The sequence below is a fragment of the Ptychodera flava genome, chromosome 9, assembly GCF_041260155.1.
Source record: "Ptychodera flava strain L36383 chromosome 9, AS_Pfla_20210202, whole genome shotgun sequence".
Lineage (NCBI taxonomy): Eukaryota > Metazoa > Hemichordata > Enteropneusta > Ptychoderidae > Ptychodera > Ptychodera flava.
In genome coordinates, this window is record NC_091936.1 from 12131989 (window position 1) to 12149962 (window position 17974).

The following is a 17974-nucleotide window of genomic DNA, read 5'->3' on the forward strand; positions in this document are numbered from 1 at the left end:
TCTTATGACATCTACATTACGTCTGAAACAACAAAAACAACAGTTATGTTCGTTGAATTTTATTGGCAAACAACAACACGACTAATAAACATAAATAACAACACAAACAACAACAACAACAACAACAACAACAACAACAACAACCAGATTTCTGGGTTCCCTATGCACTGAGTAGCGTTGTCTTGCGATTGCCCAGTTCTGAGAAAGTAATGGCCACTAGATCTTGGAAGGGGTGGTGAAAAAGGAAAAAGATCTGCTTAGCAACATTGCTAAAGTATTTTTGCGGCCCGGGCCTTGTTTATCAAAATAATTATCAGCATGAAGATTGGTCGATAAATAGTGTAAATACTTAAAGGCGCCCTTCTCAATCCCAGGTTCTTGCATTAGCGAATGTGTCAATAGCCATAAACAGTTTGTCATTCTTTTGTTTTCCATTGAATATTTTATCAAGTAACTAATATTTATATTAGATAAATCTGATAATTGAGTGGGGCCTTTAAACACGATTTGAACTAATTTGGGATAATTGGATCTTTATATTTTTCAAATTTCTAAAAAAGTTTTAGGTGCCGTATTGCTGAATGTTGCGATATTACAAATAACTCATAAAAACAAGTCTGTAACTTGAAAAAAAGCAGATGAGGTTATATTTGCAGCCTGAATCGACATTACTTCACCATCCAATTATCCCAAATTAGTTCCAATCGTGTTCCTAATGAAATAGTGAGTATACTGAGCAAAATATAAAAACACTTTGCGAAATTTTGGAACGCAAAAACAAAGTGTATGTTAACGTACTGTCCACTCCCTCCTATACGACCTTATGGTCCATCCCTAATGTCGTTCTGCATACTGGTGTCTCCATGCTGTGTGCACGTGATTGGTCAAAACATTTTTGTTTAATATGAAAGCGTTCACAATCTCAATAGAAGGAAAACTTAAGACATTAGTCATGTGACTTTAATGGACCCACAGATTACCTTTTGCTCGTTTATGTTGCCAGTTTCCTTTCGGTAGCAATGGCAAAGAAAAAAACTTCACCTCATTTGTGTCCTAAATTACGCGAGGGTTATTCATGCTGAACGGTCTTTTCAGTACAGGCTGCGATATTATGAGGGTTGGTTATCCAGGAAGTGAAACGCAGGTGTAACGATATTTCTGCTTCCCGCCATCAATGTTTAGGGTAAATGACTGTTGCGTTTGATTATGCTCTCTGCGCAGTGTACTGAAATACAAAGTAGAAATCCTAATTTGATTCGCTCCCGTAGGAAATATTGATTGCCGTTGCATCAATTCATCTTCAGTTTAAAGTATAGTATTCTGACAGTTCAACTTACACGGTACCATTACTCATCCTTTTGTGGGCGATGACAGGGTTTGCTGATCTTCCTTTGGGCGTTATTTATGGGTCTGATCATCTTATTGGTCGGTACTCTCATGACGTAAGTGATTCTTAGCAACGCTTTGAACTATTGGTCGATAAAGTCTCGGTGGTCGGAAGAAGTTGCGTATATTGCCGCGTTTCGTGTCTTTCGCACCGCGCACTCTGCAGGAGAGTAGGAGTACGTCCGTGGAATTACAGCAAGAAAGGTCATCTGTTCCCCAAACCGGATCTTGGTAGGTATTTACTTTCACAGAGTAAGTGAATGTGCTATGTGGATGTGTTACACTTTGTCTGGACTCATAGCTCGAAACCTTTCAAAATGTTATTAAGGTATATTCGTGTTTTTCAAGTTATTTTGATATGCATGCAGATTCGGCGTGTTGCAGTAGGCCTTCTGCCAAACTTGTTAATATGGAGTAAGTCGTGGATATCGAACTAGAATGACTTCTCGTATATACAGCTTTCATTATGATCCGTTTTGGTTTTCTCAGATGCCCTTTCCGTGGGCACGGCGTCTGCCGTCCTCTGTAGTTCCATTGCCAGTTTGTATGTTTGGCGTGTTTTCCATCAGTTTTGTCCCGTTCGTAAAATTTAGTTGCCGATTTTGTCCGAAAATAATGTCGAAATAAATGGTTTTCAACCTTGTAAGCTTATTATGTTCATGTAATTTCCAGTGTTATCGTTGACGACTGAATTTGAGACTTGATCAGAATTCATCAACAATAACATGTCATTCTTTACTCAACGCGTTACATTTTGCAAACGAACACTTTGTGTTTCGATCTACTTTAGGGAGAAGAAGTAGATGTACATGTTTTCTTAAAAACATATTTGATGAAATGTTATCAAAATTTACGACTATTGTTGTGCGCGGCGCCTACGGGATATTTTCGGCCACTTTTATTTACAATAATTGTTTGTTTGCGCCGTCGAATCGATTCATTTGAAGACTTTGGAGTTATGAAGTTTCAAAATCGAGTTAACAGAGGATATAGAGCTGTCATGTTTGAATTTCAACCATCGGCAACTTTTAGAAAATTTAATTTTTTCTCTTATTTCAAACTTTTGCGATGGCTCATGATTGTCATTCTTGATAATGAAATGGACTGGTGTAAAGCTTCGGAGCACACTTTTAGCTTTAGAACTGTCAGTTGCGAGGCGCGTGTTACCTTCACTTACCTGTAAGGATTTCTCAGATTATATGAATGATAATACAGATATTAGAACTGACGTCGAACTGTTTATTCCAAACTAGTATATTCGTTGAGCCATACCCTCGAGTTTTCTCGATTGTCTACGATTCACCTAGTCGAGTCAGGTGACTTTTCAACACAAGCCTGCAGTGTTACAAAAGCTATGAAGAAATCAAGATATCAGTATCTTACTAAGTTTCCAACCATTTTATTTAATAGGTCATTCAGCCATTGAAAGAGACGGACTAAATGCAGGGACGTTTAAACTTTCAATAGGTAGATAAGACAAAATTATAAGTATGAGCCAGTTCCTTTATTAGTTCAAAACAGAAAGGCCAATTCAAAACTCGTCGATTGTTTTCGAGTTTCCACAGCAGGAATCCTTGACCGCCTGATTTCAATCGACAATAATTTAGCAACGGACCACTGACACATTTCGTAAACTTTACTCTCTGCCTAGCCGCCAGGCCCTAATTTCTCTATAAATTTAGATGCAGTAGATATTACAAGTTAATAGCCCCATTGATTCAACATAGTATTGAAGTGTCCCTTCAAAGTTAAGTAATCTTCAACATTTGAAATATTCTCTCGTCAATGAGAAACTTTTCGACGAGATATTTATGTAGCGTTTTAGGGTCCTCTTCTCTGTTGAACAGAAATAATCACAATCTTCATATTTTAGAGGGGATGAAACTATTCCAAGACCCTATCTATATCGACTCGACCTTTGATACCCACATTGCGGCTGGAAATTCGATCATACCTGATAGCTGTATTATAAGATCGGATAGGCGATAAGAGGCGATATGTTCTTATTACAGGCTATGATTAGTCATGCAAGCTTTGCTAAAAGTGTCGTGATGCAAGAATGAGATGAATTACGATGAGATTCTTTGCTAACAGGAGTGAATCGTCCTAATAAGGGAGCATCAGTTTAGATGTACTCGGCGCTTCATTAGCAGTACTTGGAAGAACCACAAGGGACTCTTACATTTATTCATAAGACGTGTCATAAGTATTTTATCTGGCCGAGTATTTGTGTCGAATACAGATAGGTGCGCTTATAGCTTGACGTGACAGCATGACATACAGTGTAATCGAAGGGTGACTCTTGCCTTGACAAAGTGACTTTCAGCTCTCGGGAGTGAATGTCTGATGTAACGATTTTCTACTCAGATAGCTTGTATAGTCTTTGCTGCGACATCGAATTCCCATGTACCGCATGCATGCTAATAGAGTACTTGTATAAGTGTATGTCGGAGAATACAAACCGTTGTCTCTATAATACAAAGGCCTGAGATCGACTTCTTTCATCATCTGGTTGGCAGAATCTGAATCAAGTTGTATGTTTGCTATAAAGATGACGACTATAATCGTCCGTAACGACCATAGCTTATTCTGGAAAATCTCCATTTCTCTCAAAACTAAAGGAGTCGAAGTGGGAAATGCATGGTAAGGTGACCAGCGCATCAGAACGGAATTGAAGGTTAAGGTGTAGAATGGACCTCGGGACAGATATTCGGACTATCAAACTTTATAATATTATTTTATCCTACCTCTCACGGAGGCTCGTTTTGAAGTTTATGGAGGAAAAACGTTTCCAACGGCTTGTTTTGAAAATTAGGATTTTTATTAATTTTGATGTGCTTGCGACGAGAATCCACGTTTAATGAACTATGACATAACGTTATTTTGCATCAGTGTTGGGAATTTCACAGAAACACTTCGACAAGGAAAACTAGTTGATCGAAAGTGACACCGTTGATGGGTTTGTTACCGCGCACGCCACGAAAGAAATGGTCAGCCAGCAAGTGGTGCGAAGTTTTCATCTTCTGAAATAACTAGGTGGCAAAAAAACATGGCATTAAACTTGATACGTTGACACATTTGATCATTGCACGGATATTAATATATTAAATGAATCGATTGACTGTCGAAATGTTGATTATAGTATAGGTGTTAGAGACGCAGTCAACTCTATCTTTACACTCGATAAAGTGATGTATAGATACCATGGGATCGAAAGACGGGACATCATCATCAGTGTTGAAAGGAAAATGTCGCCCGTTCAGAGATAGCAATTTTTTTGTCTTCAATGCTCGCATTTCACGCCCAAGGTGCTTAATCCATGGGCGGACAATACAGTGTTTGCTCATGAGGATTTTTCTGTTGAAGGTGATGTTTGAATGCGATATTGTGTAGCAGTTGTGCTAAATGTTCATAGGAATAAGTCTGTTTGGAAGACATAGTGCTGTTAATTGACAGACGATGACTGTTTTGGTTCTATTTCTACATCAGGTATACATTGAAATTCATGAAGTATTGAGATTACGCACCCCGTCTCTTCGTGGGAATTAAGATGTTTTGCCATTCACGTGACGTTTACTCCATGAACATCGTAAATTTACTCAGTTTAGTTTTGTGTTAATTTTTACGGGCATAATTATCCTCAATTCCCGTTTCATCTTTCCGACTTGGAGCCGTGTTATAGTCGCGCACATATTCTCTTTTTACTTCCATGGCCGCTCATGCATGCGCAGAACTATGACAAGTGGTCGTAATACTGTCGACTGATACAACGTGTGTCATTATATATGTCCCAACACGTGTTTAATCTGATGATTTGGATTAGAAATAAACACTTAAAAACTTCAAAATGAATCCATAAATTATATAACACCCGACAGCAAATTTAGGAACTTGCCTATTTTGCATAAAAGAAAATAGAAAACGGCGGTCACGATGAAATAATATTCTGTAATGCATGGATCGTATCAAGTAAAACAAGACAACCGCGTAAAAGTGGTGTACTCAGATCATGTTACTCTCCCATGATCCGCCTCTGACAAGATCGCCAAGTTAATTTATGGCCAGAAAGACTCTGCCGTACACTTCCGATAAGAATAGAACTTGAATTACAGCTGTAAAAAATTAATAGCAAACTTCAGCGATGCACATCCCATGAACTTTCTGAACAATGCCTGTGCAAGACAGACTGCCCGGTCATCCGTACGTGTCTATAAGGACAGCTTCCTTTAATTAAGGACAACAGCATGGATAATATATAGCAAGGCTTTTTGTATTGCTCAATACAATGGGGCAGCATACACTGGCGTCACCGAGGCAATGCTGTATACAATTCGTGCGGAATACGCAGCATCCGGTCTAATTCTTGCATTATATTGAGCTCTATTACGCCCTCAAGCTAAACATGTTGACAGGTTATATTATAGTAACGTACTGTAGTGAAAATGTAACGGTACGTTCGCATATTTATGTTCAGAAATATTAATAGGTTCTTTAACGGTGAGAATCAAGAGGCAGACCTCTGGGTTTCGCGATGATTTTCATTTGAATAACCAAATTAAAAATTGACTTTGTTTTTCGCATTTTCTGAGACAACCGGCGATGTTTTCCATCAATAATGCGTTTTAATACTCTACAATGTCGGAAGCTAACTTCCGATATCACTTTCAGGTTAAATATGTTTGATAAAGTGACTATAGAAGAAAGTTTGAATATCTGAGTGCCCTATGCAGGTGAACCGCGCATAGGCACTCGTTAACACATATATCTGCGTTGACATGTGCAGTATACGACCGCCTGTGAGGGCAAAGCGATGTTTCTCTTTCTTTGAATTCGATAAAGAAAGCGATAGCAACGAGAAAAGGAAATCGAGTAGAGAATTTGTGATTGAACATCGATGAAGAATGCTATTAGGATATTACAAGTAATTTGTTACATTGAAAATTTCATACAAAAGCGTGCCTTCTTTTGAAATTCATTGGATCGAATGTCTTACATAGAAGTCCATAACAGTTAAAATAATACTCTTAACAGGAGACTTAACATAAATCTTAACATAATACTCTAAACTCATAGTACTCTTTTGTCTTAAAAAAGGAAACACGTCAAACTTACTATTAAAACTGAACAATCAGACAAAACAATGGGAAACCTGTCTGTTTAGGTTTGCAGTGAACCCTGAGCGTTGTTATGTATTACAGTGCAGAACAACCTATAGCCAACTACGGGGGACATATAAATTATAATTTCAACGAAGTCGATGTCTTTCTTATTCAACTTATTCGCGTATGGATACATCCCTGATTTACATAACCGGTCCCTATTGGTCAACGTTTACTCATTTACGACCCCTAAGAGAGTATGAATATTTCCGTAATTGGATGACTAGATGAATGTAAATGATCTTTAAGTTAGTAAACAGCTTGCGCATAAAATCAACGCCTGGATGTTGGATTAATATGGTGTTAGATACATCCGTGGTATGTTCTTTGAAAATATGAACCCTGACGTCGGAAGATGAACTTTGTTCTGACCACTTGTATTTTTCTGTGAGTGTGCACTCTGTATGAAGCATATGTACAGGCGGAAACTTTGCGTCGCGCTGCTCATCACAAGTAACAAGTTTCAGACAGGAATTGCCACAGGTCTCTCACAAATCATGATTTTAAATTCCATGTACTATCAATTGATTATGGAGTTATTGACGGTTGCTGATAATTTAGCAAAACCATTGTCGGTATGAGTTCAAGAATGTAACTCTTTCAAGAATTACAGTCATGTATGAAGGATCCGCGCCTGGCGTATGGACGAACCTTTAGCGAATAGCCCACACTATGCAATCCCAGCATGCAGACACGGAGCCTGAGTTTGCTAGTTTCGACCAGCAGTTATTGTTTATTACAACGTTCGGCCCCTCAACCTTGAAACAATCCCTCCAGCAATACCTGTTGATGGTCGGTCGATCTTAAAAGCTTAACATGTATGCCGCGCGTATCTTTACGGACTTAACAGCGCATTTCCATTTGTCATTTATCACAACCGCACGCGAAGACACTGAAGACATGCCTGCATATAAAAATGAAAGCGGTGTCGGGTGTCTGCCCGACACCGTACCTGTGCGTTACTGTAATACATTGTTGAAACATGCTGTGAGCCAGTATCCCATCTTGACAAACAGCAGTAATTTATTCAAAAAATTTAAATTCATTATCTTTTTTTCTATGAAACTTTTCCATGCAGGACCATGGAAAAACTGGTATTGCTAATGATTACCGTGACTACACTTTTGATGCTTTTCAATGTTCACTCCGTGACATCCTTATCTGTTCTGCCGAGCGGCGATCTGGATGATCTGGAGGAGAATGACGAACAGACAGTGATCGACCCATCTCAAAGTCGACTGCTGCAAGCATTAATTAACTCTGGCTTTAAACAGGTATCCCGTTTTACATCCTCTCGCTAATATTTTCCCTGTTGATAAAATAAAAATGAGACTGAAATCTAATTATTTTAAAGTAATAGTTCAGGCACAGATCGGCACGATTAATTTTGTATATCTCTATCTTGAAAACAAAATGTACACTTTTGCGTACAACGGCTTTTTCATGACGTTATATTCTCATACTGCCTGCTAACTGGTTTGAGAGGAGGGTATTTAGTCAGTGTAAGAATTGATCTTTTTGGATTTTGGAGTCAACAATCAGTAGGTAACGTTTTTTTGGTTTTAAAGGCAAGTTTTCAAACACATATGCTTTCTATTGTAAGGTTATCATAACATAGAGAAATTAATAATACTCCTCCTGAAGATCCACTGTCATCGTTTGTTCCGTCAGACAACCGATGGTGTGAATAGTCATCTCCGAGTCGAAAGCCTCTAGACCGCATAAGAGACCTTCAACAGAAACCACATTAACCGAACTATCTATACAAGTATATAACACTATTAGCTTATTCATAATTTGTTCGGAAGTGATACACCACAAAAGCTAGAACAAAACAAAAACTGTGGTATTTTTATTGTATGCAATTTGCCTTCCAGGAGGATGAGTTGAAAGCAGAGCCAGATATTGTGAACGAAAAGAGGAACCGGAGAGTGCTACAGGTGTGTATTGATTGGAGAACCAAGTCCTGGAAGTGGTGTTACGTGAGTATTTGAAAGCTGGGGAAACTGCATGTCTGGCTGACGCATGCGCACACGTAAGTGGGCTTGTTTCATGTTTTTCACACGCACATGTTCACGTTAAATCACAGGGTCCGGCGAGCAATATTCGTCTAGAAATTATGAATATGATCAATAAATGTCTTGTATTAAACTTTTTTTTCATTACACAAGCCGTACCTGTGTCTAGTGTGTGCCTATTACTTTACCCTAGCTATCTGTGGATAGTATTTCAAAGAAAACAGTCTATATCTGTTAATTGCCCTCCCTAATCCCCTTCATTAATTTGTTCTGCCGATCGCCAACGCGGGGGCTTATCGCCCTGACCAAATACCTCGTTAGCAGCTCATAAGGTAGCCGTCTACTACCTTATGAGCTGCTAACGAGGTATTTGGTCAGGGCGATAAGCCCCCGCGTTGGCGATCGGCAGAACAAATTAATGAAGGGGATTAGGGAGGGCAATTAACAGATATAGACTGTTTTCTTTGAAATACTATCCACAGATAGCTAGGGTAAAGTAATAGGCACACACTAGACACAGGTACGGCTTGTATAATGAAAAAAAAGTTTAATACAAGACATTTATTGATCATATTCATAATTTCTAGACGAATATTGCTCGCCGGACCCTGTGGTATAAAAAGACGTTACTCATATTAAATCCCAGCATTCTTAGCGATTGATTTGAAAGGACATTATGAATTGCACTAATATAATCGTATTAATGTAAATGTTCAAATATAGAATTCTTTTAGATTTCTTCCAGTACGATATTTACACATGTATGCATCAGAATTTGGCCCAGTTTGATTGGTCTGACACCCCTTTGCAAAATAACAATTTATATTATTTTTTTATTTTATTTATTCTTTAATTCGAGAGCGTACTCATAAAACCAGCGTATATATAGCGTATCTTTCCCTTTTTGCGTCCGTGGTATTCGTTTTAGGTTTGTCCTCATCTCGCCGTCCAGAGAGTCGAGGACATCAAACAGGAAAGGCAATAAATACTGGAAGACGGAGCATATTTCTTCGTCTGATTTTAATTCATATTCCTCCGCTACACAGTCGGAGCCGACCGTGAATGTTTTACTATAGACGGTAGAGGTTTTACCTAACCATAGGAATGCATAGCTAAACGGATGAAGGACCGCACTCTGGTTCCGAACACATAACCGGTTCTCTCCCGGGGACCCAGATCACATGACCAGGGTCAAAGCACTATCGATTCACCGGTGTCTCGCCATGTTTTTCCATATCATTAAACCACATTGATCGATGCAATATACCGCATCAATATCAAAGGTAGAAAACGATGTGTAAAGTTGCTCTCTTTTCCTATATAAACTTCTCAAAAATAACATTAATGGCAAATTATACAGACTTATAAAACACATGTACACCAACACAAAAATACACATCAAAACAAATAATTTTATCTCGCCCAGCCTGAAAGTTGAAAAAGGAGTAAAACAGGGCGTGTGTTCTAAGTCCTAGTCTGTTCAATTTATATGTCAATGACTTGAAAACAAATCTAGACAAAGTAAATACTCAACCACCAGTGTTGAATAATACCCCAGTTCACTCATTATTTTACGCTGACGACCTAGTCTTAATCTCTACTTCAAAAGAAGGTCTCCAGAGGGAGTTAAATACACTACACACATTTTGCTCCAATTGGAAACTTGATGTTAATTTACAGAAAACCCAAGCAATTAATTTTAGTAAATCTCCTTTGATAGATAAACACTTATTTAACTATGGTAGTACATGCATCAAATCTGTTAAGGGCTATACATACTTAGGACTGACAATTAAATCAAATGGTAGTTTTAGTGACACAAATTTGGCTGATAAAGCAGCAAAATCTTTGTATAGTTTAAAAAGGGTTTTATTGTGCAACAAAAAGATAAAATTTTCCCTACATCTATTCAATGTTTTCATTAAACCTGTTTTACTGTATGGCTCAGAGATTTGGGGACAAGATTTCATGGATTACAAGAAGTGGGATAAATCAGCAATTGAAAAAAATCACCTCAAATTTTGTAAGAACATTTTACAGTGTAATAGACAAGCTTGTAATGCCGCTGTGAGGGGTGAACTAGGACAATTCCCACTTCTACTGGAGATCAAACTTAATATTGTTAAATACTGGCTTCATATCGTACAACTGCCACATTGTAATCTTGCTAAAGAAGCTTTTCTGGAGCAAATGGTAAACAACACTAACAATAGATCCTGGTTTAACTGTTTAAGTGCTTTAATTAAAGACAATGGAATGGACTTTCTCCTTGATAAAGCTCCATCACTTAAACACCACAAAGTTATAACTGGATTAATGAAAACAAATTTAACAAACAATTATGAAGTCTTTTGGAAAAATTTGATCATTGATGAAAATAAGAATGTATGCCAAAATAAAACGTAATTTTAGATTAGAACCCTACTTAACACAGTTACAAGGTGAGAAAAGAAAATTACTCACCAAACTTCGCATTAGCAATCATGATCTAGCAATTGAAAAAGGGAGACACACTGTTCCAAAAACCCCAATTACTGAAAGATACTGCAATCAGTGTACGCCGACAGTATTGAAGATGAAACACACTTTTTATTAGTCTGTCAGAAATACAAAGTCCAAAGAAAGAACTTTTTCAGTAAAATCAATTTCCCAAACGACAATACTGAAAATCAGCTTATTTCTCTACTAACAAAACAAGAGTTATCTTAAACATTTTAATAAACAACTTGCAGATTATATTTTTACTTTATATAAACAAAGAAATACCTAGTTATATTTATTATTAGCTACTATTATTATACTGTAATACTTTATCTTTATTGAAGAAAATTTGAACTTATTTTTGTATCACACTTTTATGCCACAAATGTGATGTAAATCCTATATTTACAAGCAAGCAATAAAAATATTATTATTATATTATTAATCCTAGCCATCAGGGGTACATATTGAACTTGGCTTATCACACCAACTTGATGTGTTACTTTCACGGCAATAATGTCAATTGGTATTCATTTGAGATAAACTGTTTAGTCAGGGCGATCGCAAAATTATACGGACTGACTCATCAATCGATTTGCTAGCTGTGGATCCATAGCTGTGATGGTTACAGACGGGATTTCCGCCTTTTACGGGCTGGTTTTGACTTTTACGACTTTCAACCCCGCCACCACAGGGTTAAAAGTCGTAAAAGTCAAAACCAGCCCGTAAAAGGCAGGAATCCCGTCTGTAACCACCACAGCTGTGGGCCCACAGCTATCGATATGTATGCTTGTAACGCACGTCTATCTGTGGACTTCAACTTTTTAAAACTACATGTAATTATTGTACGGACAGGATAAACTGTCGACGGTTTGTTGGCAAGTATGGTTGACCATTTCAATGATCTGGTTTACGCTTGCGTCAGCAATATGATTCAAGACTCAGCCTTCCTTGTAGGTCCCGAAGGTGTTTATTTCGTGCTTGTTTTAGTCCAAATTACGAAAAGCTATCATAAGTATTCAAAACCAAGGGAATGTACATCGTGATGGCAACGTGAATTAGCGCGCAGACGATCAATGTTCTGTATTTCGTCAGAATGGGACATTGCCTGCGATGCAAGGATGCAAGCTATACAGTTGAAGTAATACAAGGTGCAAACTGACAGATGTTAAAAGGTCTACCAATCAATTGTGGTACGAGGGGCTCACGTTCTTTTTTTCCAAAGAAAAGAAGACAAGGAGATAGTTATGAGAAATCTTCTCATGTTAATTGTATTTGTATCTTTGCATCATTTGTACTTCTGGTGAAATATTAAAATAATGAAAGTGAAAAAAAATTGAAGAGGGCAAAGAGCTCGAAGGGGGAAATAGAAAGCAGTAATACTCTCTGACTCGCACCCCGCACATGCGCACTTATACGAACACACATAACTATTTATGTGTATTAATTACACACTAGTCTGCACCTTGGCATCTTTTTGCCCGAGGAAACACCTACAACATTTGATATGCACTGGTATTTTCTTGACTTTCACTGTTTGGTCATGTGAACACACTTATTATAAAGTGTACCCTGGCACACACACGAAGTTGCATCTTGTGCACGTTCAGTGATGACAATCTGATGAATATATCAATATTCCCCACGCACCACATGATCAAACTTTTGCCAGGGGAAGCTACATAGAAAGCCATTCGAAAGAGATTCTTGAAGGGCGAGCAGGCAATTATTTTTTTTGGGGGGGGGGACGGATGGGTGGGCAGTTTTTCGATATTATAAACCATAGAAAACTCAATCTCCGATGGGTTTTGTTGTTTGTTTGTTCAAAATACGATGAAATAACAGAATGTGAACAGGATACAATTTCTCAAAATTGACTGATTCGTTCCCCTTCATGGCATATTTCCCAGTAATGATGTCCAATATTTGCGGTCATTTCAAATTTAAGGCTTTGCACATTTGTTGCTGTGAGATTCACGCAATGTTGAACTTCAACAATTTGGTAATGTAATCGTTGGCACAACGGGTTAGGGATTATTCTGCTTTCAATGCTCTCCATTGATTGTACGAGTATCATTGAAGATGCGTTCGGGAGTTTAACAACCCCCCCCCCAAAAAAAAAACAAACAAAAAAAAAACAAAAACAAACAAACAAACAAAACAACATAAAACAAAAACAAAACAAACAACAACAAAAACCCGATTGGAACTAATTTGGGAGAATTGGATCTTTTATATTAAAGTTTCTCAAACGTGGCGGGTAACCAATAGCTGAATGTTGCAATATTACAAATTACTCATAAAACAAGTGCATTGCTTAAAGAGCAAATCAGAAGAGCTTACTCTGACAGATTAAACCGACATTAGTTCACTATCCAATTATCCCAAATTAGTTTCAATCGCGTTAAATGATCATAGTTTAACTAAACATTCTTTTCGTTCTCTTTACAGTACAGAGTGTAGGAAGACGGTTCTTTGGTCAAGACTTCGTGGGATGAACTGTTTAATTCATTTCCTATCCTTTTTCCTGATATTACCATTAGTTGCCGTCAACTTTTAGCCACAGGGCAAAACTGTTTTACAATGTCTGGTTCCTTCGTGTGTGGACTGAACTTTTAAATCATTCGATAGCATTCAAAGTAAAATCAATTTTTTTTGCAATCGTTTGCTCTACCCTGTGACTGACGTTCCTGAAAGCCTCTGTCCACAGTCTGATAATTTTACTTCTTTAGCAAAAAAACAGAGATTTGACAATTACAGAGAAGGCGTTGATTATCAAAGTAATCTATATTTGTGGAAAACCGTGTGATTATGTTTTATATTGCTACTTTAGCTCACCTTGTTCCAAGTACACAGTAATTACTCCGCACTTGATGTATATACTTTGAATCATGGGGGACAAATAATCCTATGGCTTGTATTTTGCCAGCTTTGCTCTTTATATTATAACAAATTACTGTGTGTACCTCTCTTTTCGCTGCAGACTGAATAAATATCAAGTTCTAAAAATGCTGTTTATGATTTTACATGTTTAATCCATCAGGTGGGAAATTTCCTTCCCTTTGATGGGTGACCTATAACTTCAGGTATGTAACTCGGGGACAGGTATTCCAACTCTCAAACTTTTAAAATAAATTATTGGTCAATCACTTGCCTCGGGACTCATTTTGAAGCTGATGGAGTCAATAAACTTTTCGCTGGCATATTTGTTGAGAAAATCAATAATTTACTTGTCCCCAGAGAGTTAACCCAGGCATGCGGATATTTTGAATTTCAAGTGTCGGGAAAGAGCGGGTTATTTCTTTTGCATGGTACACCCCCTCCCCCCCCCCCTCCCCCATGTTGATTGTGAGCACTCATGGTGAAACTTACACCAGAGTCTCATATTGTGCAACAATGAAGGAATAATTTTTGATGTTGATACCCAAGCTGTGTTACTATGTTCACAATTAACAACCCTTATCCTGCCAAGGCAGTATCACTTCCCCATCTGCAAAGTCAGTAAAGCGCTAGCTGGAGGCAAAACCATCTGCATTTTCACATACTTGGCATTGTGTTTTATAGCGGGTTTGGTCAGTATAAAAATGTTCAATGCATCAATGTTTTCAGGAGCCTTTAATGCAAAATATGGGACATGTCATGCCTCACTGGATTCAACTAGCTTGACTTGATTGTGACTTAGGAACTTGGTAGGATAAGTGTTCAAACTGGACATCTGTTATATGCACCATACGCAAAAAACTTTTAGTTTTGCGTTAACTTTTCTATAGGAAACTTTTTTCTCACCTCACCAAGTTGAGAACCACATTACTGATACATAAAATGTATTAATATTTGAAAATTACGATGTAAGATAGCCACTACGCCCCTAATGTTAACATTTCCATTTATAGACAACTTTGTTATACTCCACATGCTTAAAAATGTGGCCACACGAGCGGCAGACAAGAAAAGTGTTGTAGATATTTGAGTATCTGAAAAATGGTCTCCAAGACACACTCTAGAGCCAATCGTCTTGGTACAGGCTGATGGTCATAAAATGAAATTGACAAAACTTTGCGAAATTCACTCATCCACGGTTCTACCATTCTCTGAACACTCTCAGGACTCCCTAGCTTTGCCAAAGACACTCTTCATAGCAAATCTGTGGAGGTAAAGACACAAACTTGACCACACTTCACACTTTGAGGAAAGTCATTTTTTTCATAACACATGATGGTAGTGGTATCAGTTAATGGCTACACAAGAACTGACAGTGGTAAGTCATTCTGCTTTCCGAGTCTCACCTTCAGGCGATGTGGCACTGACATGTACTTCACTCCGTGATACCACACACACAGTGAGATGTTCTCATGCTAATAAGCATTACAGTGGCACATAATATCATAGTTCAGGCTATGTTAATCCCGTCTGTACACAGTATACATAACACATTTCTTTCTCACACAGACCATTAAAATACTTTCTTTTTTAAAAATTTATTAAAAGTTGTTGAGTGAACCAAAAAATACATTTACTAAATCAAACCACTGAAGATTCAACTTGTACATCTGTTTCTAAAGCAACAGAACATTATTTCTTAGTAGAATTCTACAGCAGTATCTTCTCTTACTATGTCAGTCTTTTCTTCCTCAGCAAAACACAATGTTTCATCTACAATACTTAAGCCTAGGACAGGTATTTGGGAAGAAGTAATATTATGTACAATACCCTAAAGAAACATCAGCAACAACTGTTTGTTACAAACAAGTGACTTCTTTCACAGCTATCAGGACGACAAAGAAATGCAAGACTACAAAACGAACGATACATTGTCGTGATAAAAGTGCCATGATTGCCAAATTATAGAGTTCTGTGTCAAGTCCTTGGGGTAAAAACAGGTATCTGTCTCATTTCAAACATCTAAAATAGTTACTCTTTCATTTGCCTTCCATTCTTAGAATGTAATCTCTCGCAAAAAAAAACCTTGAATGTGAAAGTTCACTGCATATATTTACTGGTCATCAGCTAGTTGTTTGAGCAATTGACGTCTTCTTTTCTCCAGTTCACTCTCACTCAGGTCACTTTCAGATGTGTCCCAGCCAGTCTAAGTAAATAGATTAATAATACATGTGAACAAAACATAAACACACGGATGAATAAATAAATAAATAAACACATGAAGGTTTGTATGTATAAGAGATGATATGAGAATAAAAGGCACTAAAGAATGAATGGAAAGAATGGATATGTGTGTGTGTTTGTGACAACCAACGAGATTTGTACATTGTATGCGTAAAGGGCCATGACCCGTAACTTTTGGTAACTTTTCACTATTTTTCTTGTTCATGTCAATCAAACTTTGTTCTTCACCCCAAAGCATGTTGAGATATACAGTATTCAGCCTGTCCATGGGTAAACCACACTGTTACTGTTGATAAGTGAGTTCTGGTCCTGACTAGAATTCAAATGTAAACAATAACAGTGCATTCTATACCTGTAAACGTTGTGATGGCAAGCTGAATAGTAGGTGTATTACTATGCTTTTGGGAGTGGGAAAGAACTTCAAATTGACATTCAAAATACAAAATAAAAAAGTTACAGCCAGGCCCTTTAATGTTTTCAAATTCCACATCTTTTAAAATATCTTACCTTCTCTCTCCTATGTACTTCAGTATAACTTCTCCTTTTCGGGGGTTCGTCTCGGCGATCTGATTCTGATCCACTTGACGGCTACATGGAAATACAAATGATCTCATTTAGTAATAGTATAGGGAATAGGGTGTACCATGTAATCCTTTCAGAATATGAGAGACACATTAAATGTGTAAAAGTTTCTGATTGGTGAGCTTTCTATTTGGTCAATACAACACACATATTCGCTTCAACTTATGAAAATTGAATAAGCAACACAAACAGATATCATGCCGTCCTGAGTTAATTTCCCCAGTATCCTAACTTGATATATAGAATAAAGGAATATTTGTGTGCTAGAAACACTGTTTCTGATGACAAAACAACATTTCATGCATACATACAAGACCTGTCACTTTTACAATAGTTGTACAATGTTCAGCAGAGTAGTCACTTTGCAATCGTTGTAACAACGTTGCAACAGTGAAAGGCAATTCCAGAACCTTTCAATCTACATGAAATCACTTACTGTTTTGTGTCTTTTCTTTTTAGACTTCTTCTTGTGTTTCTTTGATTTTTTATAATCTAATAGAGTCAAATATAATTACAATTTCTATTACATGTAACATAGATGATATTGTAAATCCATGTGGTTCCTTATTAAGATTAAATTGAGAAGCAATTTCTGAATTTTTGAATAACAGCAGAATGTTTTTCATGTTAACAATTTTGCTAAGTTTTCATTTTTCATCTCCTGAAAACATGGTGATGGTTATTTCTTTGATGGATTTCCTTCTAAACAGCAACATTATCTATCCGTCTGTGATTAATTTGAACAGTGTACAGACATCGAGCACAGTGACTGATACAAGGAATCACATGACAGTCACATGACTGACACAAACTGATGACACAGCCTATGGACCACACTCCAACCAGTGGTGGCCCTCTATGAGGGCAATCACCGCTGCACCAACTTGCCAAACATGGTGATTTACCACAATTTTTTTGCAAACAAAGTTAGACCATAATTCCATGTACAAGATACAGAAACTGTGCATGTATCAAAAGTCACGGAATGATGCAATATATATTTTTTAGCTTGGTGGATTCTATGTTTAAACAAAATTACTGTCCTAAGTTTTTCTACCGTGAAAGCACCCTACCATGATATAAAATGATAGACAAGTTGTATTGGTGCGCATGTTTCTCAAAGTGGCAACCACTGCTTGAAGTATGCCTATGGGCAGGTGCTTGTTTTGATGCTACGTCCCTGAGCACATACTTACCCAGTAAAATGTGGACAAAGACTGTATC

General features: G+C 37.5%; 1 protein-coding gene across 1 annotated transcript; it reads left to right on the forward strand.

Annotated features, from left to right (window-relative positions):
• Positions 1-1490: 1490 nt before the first annotated feature.
• LOC139139589 (uncharacterized) lies at positions 1491-13990 on the forward strand. The gene is made up of 4 exons (XM_070708477.1): positions 1491-1617; positions 7624-7819; positions 8423-8527; positions 13496-13990. The coding sequence occupies exons 2-4, from the start codon at positions 7628-7630 to the stop codon at positions 13505-13507; spliced, it is 309 nt and encodes a 102-aa protein (XP_070564578.1). The 5' UTR covers positions 1491-1617; positions 7624-7627; the 3' UTR covers positions 13508-13990.
• Positions 13991-17974: the final 3984 nt, after the last annotated feature.

Coding starts and splice junctions, on each gene's coding strand:
- LOC139139589 (XM_070708477.1), top strand. CDS start 7,628: ATGGAAAAACTGGTATTGCTAATGATTACCGTGACTACACTTTTGATG. Junction 7,820..8,422: donor TTAACTCTGGCTTTAAACAG/GTATCCCGTTTT, acceptor TTTGCCTTCCAG/GAGGATGAGTTGAAAGCAGA.